Raw genomic sequence first — 5765 nt, forward strand, 5'->3', positions numbered from 1 at the left:
AGAAAGTGCTAGAGTTAGAGGGTCAAATAAAGGTGGAACAGGTGTGTTTTTAGTTGTTTCTTGAAGATGGTTAAGGACTCAGCTGCTGGGATTGATTTGGGCAGGTCATTCCACCAGGAGGGAACATTTAATTTAAAAGTCTGTGAAAGTGATTTTGTGCCTCTTCGGGATGGCACTATAATGCGCTGTTCACTTGCAGAACGCAAGCTTCTAGAGGGCACATAAGTCTGAAGTAATGAATTTAGGTAAAGGGGTGCAGAGCCAGTGGTGGTTTTGTAGCCAAACATTAATGCCTTGAATTTTATGCGAGCAGCTACTGGTAGCCAGTGCAAATTGTTGAACAGAGGTGTGACGTGCATTCTTTTCGGCTCATTAAAAATGAATCATAGAGGTAAACTACTTTTTCCATCAGCGACCTTGATTGTACACACATTTATTAAATTATATGATAATGTAAAATGCCTGTCGATATTTATGATGTGCGGGACTGTGACGAGTGGGGTGGGGCCGAGAGCTGTGGGAGCGGAGTGAGGCCGGTGGAGTAAATGATAATGAGCGACACCTGCCTCGCTCTGCTCCCACGGCTCTCGGCCCCGCCCCACTCATCACAGGGACCAATTAAATGTTGTCTTCATAACCCTTTTAATAAAAGTAACAACCTTGTTTTCGCCTGCAAACTGTTAAGTTTTCCACAGACTCCATATTCAACAGCTTGTTTCCTGTAAGTGTGTGGGTGCCAGTTTTTTGGCATATTGCAGGCTTTTTGTGACCTGATGGGAAGTGTAAAAGTGGCTCAGATAAAGTTTTCTTCACGGCTAACTGCAGAAAACATTTTATTTGCATGAGCCTGTTGAAAATGACTGGTATTGTTAGCCTAGCTGCTCCTGACCGATTACTCCTGTGCCCCTCTCCGCAGTCGATGAAGATGGGATGGACTGCATGGACAACGAGCGACGGCCACACTTCCCCCAGTTCTCCTACTCTGCCAGTGGGAGAGAGTGAGCGCCACGCAGCCGACACTGCCTCGTCCTCATCAAGGTTCCCACTGGAACAAATTTTGGTCAGCCCCGGCCCTTTTGACCCTCCATCGTCCATCTTGGTTCTTTCATTTGTTTAGCTAGACCAAGGGAAACTTCTGATTTAGGGTGACGGGAATTTGCACGTCGGGTCGAACCGAGGTCCAGCCCGCTCAAACATCTTTACAGCTCCAGCCCAAAGGTTGGGTCATGATGGGAGAACTTTTGCTGTTTGTTAGGAGTTTTGTCTTTATTGTGTTTCTCTCTTTGATTTGAGACGTTGCTCCACATTCCTGATTCATTGGGAACTAGTATCAAGGTGTTTGACATCCATTTAGTTCAGAAAAATACATACAACTGCATGGCTAGAGATTCACATGGGTTTTGCAATTCCAGGTACATGTGATATAACTACTCAAAACCGCTCCAGTCTCAGCTGCTTCTGTTGTTACTGTTTTTAAGGTTCACCTTCTGTTATATAAAGTCAAAACTGCCATAAATGGTTTACTCAGGCTTCACAGAGGACATCTGTGTTCAGGACTAGCTTTACCCCTCACTGTTCCGTAACTCAGTATTCCTCCGTACAAAGCCCTGTGGACCTGAGCTATGCAGCGCTAAACCCTCACTAAAACTGCCCGTTAGAAATGCTCACTCAAATGTATTCACCGAAGGCTTTATTTCTTACATATCATCCCCTAAAAGCATTGTCCCAGTTTTTGATGGAAAAAATGGCACGTTTGACTGATGTGGAATGTTTTATGCACCGATAAACAGCTGTGACGTACAGTTGATGATCAGACTGAATTCCCCCAAAGCCCAAACTGTTTTAAGAACAGTTGTGAGAAAGCCTTTCAACTCAATGCTCAATAGTGCAATCAGTGTAACAACGACAACAACAAAGCCAGCATTAATGGAAAGAACGACAGGAAGCACTATTTTTTGTTTTATAAGAAAATAAGTAATTAAAAAAGAAAATGTATTTAAGCAAAGTGAATTTATTTTTGTCTTTTTGTTTGTCCTTGCGTTTATTAAGAGTGCTTTCTGAGTCTCCTTTTTTGAATGAAATAAATGCACCTAAAAAGGCTTATGAATGTAGATGGGTCACTGCAAAGGCCTTCATTTGTTTTTTTTATTTAGTTTTCCCTGAACCGTTTTCTCTTCACACCAGTGTAGTGTTGTTCTCTGTTTTATTTCCCCACAGGAGTTTGACTATCCTCTTGAACATTGTGAGCAGTCTGAGTGATGTTGAAATGTGTTGCTCGTCTTTCCACCAATGAAAGGGCTGTAAAAGACCATACTGATTCCTTCAGATGGGTTACTGTATGTTGAAGTCTGTAACAGAGCAGGACACGCACTCCATTGTGCTTTGCTTGACCTTTTAATGAGCATTTAAACATGACACTGCACATTCTCGTTGTTTCAAGGCAGGACTGTGAACAAGGAATCATTTTGCATGAATGCAGATATTGATAAGTCAGATGCTATTTTCAAACAGTTTTGAGTGCTAATGTGTTTCGCTACATCTAATATCATGTTCACTTTCCTTCCCGAAATACAGTAGTCCACAAATCAAATCCATCCATCACAGACTCGTACGCCAATCAGATATTAGCATAAAAATCCTTGTATATATGATTTATGAGCATAAAATGTTTCTGGTTGCAGACTGATGATTTACTTGGATGAAGCTTGTTAAGATAGTTGAGAAAACCTGGTGAGTGATGAATGAGTTGAGATGGACCGTGTTCTTTAAATGGGATCAGAGAGAAATATCTGGATTATTGAGTAATAATTTGATATATGCAGTACATTTCCTGATAGTGTTTGGCAATAAAACCTGCTGTCTGTGTGGGGTTTGTTTTGTGTGCGTGTAAAGATGGCTCTTGTGCATGTTGCTGTTGCGTTTAGTGTGTCAGTTTAATCTGGGCAGGAATGGCAAAATCTTTAATTTCTATCCGATTTGGCACTTTTTGGGGAAATTTGGCCAAGTGCAGCCCAGGTATGAGGTTGGGGGTGAGAATATTCATATTGAAGTGGGACATTAGTGAAGAGGGAAGTGATACACGAGGAAGGAGTGAGTTTGGGTGGTGTGTATATGAAATGTGATGTAGAACAAGGTTTGTTAGAGTGGGGCGTCTGAACTGAGGTTTCTTGCATGTTTGTTAAGGACTGGCATGGATTTGATGACGACTGGTTAAGGATGATTCAGAAAGTTTCTGTTCAAATCCCTCACGCCAAACTGAGCTTTCCGCCAGAATGCCTGCGTTGATTGTGAGCATTGTGAATTATCCAGTGGTGTAATGTGAGATGCTGTAGCATGGTACTGTTGCTCTATTGCCTACTGATTACTGATTTCAGTCGAGCTTGAGGATGTTCTTGCATTCAAACTGTGATGTCCAACCCAATAATGTTTTCTGACCGCACAGCGGTGGTACTGTGGGAAAATTCGCTGTTTGTGTCAGTCTTCCAACTTACACGTTTGTCTTTTTCCTCATTCCTTTTTCTTGTTTTATTTATTTATTGTTTTTGAGAGGAAGAAAAAAAAAAAGTTAAAGAACTACCCGGTTTAATTTAATGGGCTTTTTAGACTGCTGACCATTTAGTTTTTTTGGTGTTCAATTCTGTTTGTTTTGTTACTTTTATTTATCAGTGAATAACAAATATTTTTCAACTATTTGTGTCTTGTTTTACATTTTCTGGTTAGGTAACATCCATTTTGAAGCACTCATTTTGTATTTTTTGCTCCTTTGTTTTTGCTTTTTCACTTCAGATTTGTGATCGTACAGATTGTACTCAGTAGGATTATTCAGTCATACTGTGATGCTGTTGGACCATTCCATTAACTTTAATATGCACTTGTGAGGGACCAAAGGGTTTTCCTCAAGACATGGAGAGGCAGAGAATGGTGATGTTCAGTGGAGCGGTATCTTGCATGTGAAAGATGTTTGTTGGTAATACATCATTTAAACAGCGGAAGGACCTTTGGCTTTGGCCAAATCAATCATACACTTTTGTAATTCCATATTTTAACACTTGGCTTTGTATCTGCCTGTAGTAGCACTGTCATACCCATTGCTCTTTTTATATAGCTCAGCATAAGAAAAAAAAAGGTCCCTGCTTTGGGAAAAACAAAACAAACAAAAAAAGAATAAAGGAAAATAAAACGAGAGGAAAAAAGAAAATACTTGAAAGCACAGATTGGCCCCTCATGGACCTCATGCTACATTACTTTCCTGAGTGATTGTGCTCTGTAATATGTAACGGTGTGGATGTGGATAGACCTGAAATGCTGCCAGGAGACACAGACAGACTAACATTTCCCAAGATTCCCAAATGCTCTAGTGTTGTAGAAACGTTCACCACTTCAAGAGTTTCAGAGGACAATAAAGACACACGTAAGCCCAACCTGAAGTCATTATTCCCTGAATACTGAACTAGTGTGAGGAAGGGACCCATGGAGACATGGGCGGCACGGGCTTCATCCCTCCTAAGCGCACATCTGTGTGCACACTGCTGCTACTGTTTGTACTGTCTACAACAGACTTTCTCTATATTGCGCTCCTGGTAGTGTATTATGAATGAGCATGAATTGTAAAGTATTTATTTAAAAACAAAAAAGACAAAAAGAAAAAAAAAACATTTTATGTCCATGTAGCGTTAGAGTTTGTGACATTTCTTGACCTTGCTAGCTCTGTCATTAGATCCATGTTAAGAACTAGTCATGTGGTTAAGAATTTTACATGGAAGGGATTAACAGAAAAATATATATAAAAAGAACTGTATTACCATCCATCATAGAAAAAAAAAAAAAAGTTTATTTCCTTGAATACAGTATAGGGCCCACGCAGATGTGGAAAGCTTATCTGCAAGAAACTGTTTTTGTACACAGTACATCCTAGTATTTTTACACGTAAATGTATATGATAGGGATGCACATTATTTTCCTTCTTACAGACTGCTTAAATAAAGCACTACGTCAATCTGCTGTGGCTTGAGTCGTGTCTCTTTGACTTGCTCCAGACAAAACATTTATGATTAATCATAGCACACCTCAGAATCTATATAATAAAATTATAATTGTAAATAATTCTCATTTTATATTTTATATGATTTACTCATTTATTTTTTTTGTGTTTTTTTATGACTGATATATATACCGTTCAAAAGTTTGGGATCAGAACGATTTTTTGTTTTTTAAAGGAGTTTCTTATGCTCATCAAAGCTTATTTGATCAAAAATACAGGGAAAAAATGTAATATTGTGTGAAATATTATTATGATGTAAAATAACGTTTTTCTATTTTAATATACATTAAAATCTAATTAATTCATGTGATGCAAAGCTGAATTTTCTGCATCATTACTCCAGTCTTCAGTGTCACATGATCCTTCAGAAATCATTCTAATATGCTGATTTATTATCAGTGCTGGAAACCGTTGTGCTGCTTAATATTTTTTGGAACCTGTGATACTTTTTTTCAGAATAAAAAGTTAAAAAGCAGAGCATTTATTTAAAATAGAATATTTTCTAACAATATACACTACAGTTCAAAAGTCTGGGGTCAGTAAATTTTTGTTTCTTTTTTTGAAAGAAATTAAAACTTTTATTCAGCAAGGATGTGTTAAATCGTTAAGAAGTGATGATAAAGATTTATATTGTTAGAAAAGATTTATATTTTGAATAAATGCTGTTCTTTTTAACTTTTTATTCATCAAAGAATCCTGAAAAAAAGTATCACAGCTTCCAAAA

The 5765-nt window shown here is 38.4% G+C and overlaps 1 protein-coding gene across 1 annotated transcript in view; it reads left to right on the plus strand.

The window, feature by feature from the left end:
* LOC107733672 (RAC-gamma serine/threonine-protein kinase-like) overlaps positions 1–3608 on the plus strand; it is a 23264-nt gene extending 19656 nt beyond the window's left edge. Inside the window, exon 13 of the mRNA XM_016545402.1 lies at positions 917–3608. Coding sequence (XP_016400888.1) covers positions 917–1002 — 86 coding nt within the window. The 3' untranslated portion in view covers positions 1003–3608. The remainder of the gene's footprint in view (positions 1–916) is intronic.
* The last annotated feature ends 2157 nt before the right edge of the window (positions 3609–5765 follow it).

This window comes from Sinocyclocheilus rhinocerous, unplaced genomic scaffold (assembly GCF_001515625.1).
Source record: "Sinocyclocheilus rhinocerous isolate Xijiao unplaced genomic scaffold, SAMN03320098_v1.1 scaffold789, whole genome shotgun sequence".
Taxonomy (NCBI): Eukaryota; Metazoa; Chordata; class Actinopteri; order Cypriniformes; family Cyprinidae; genus Sinocyclocheilus; species Sinocyclocheilus rhinocerous.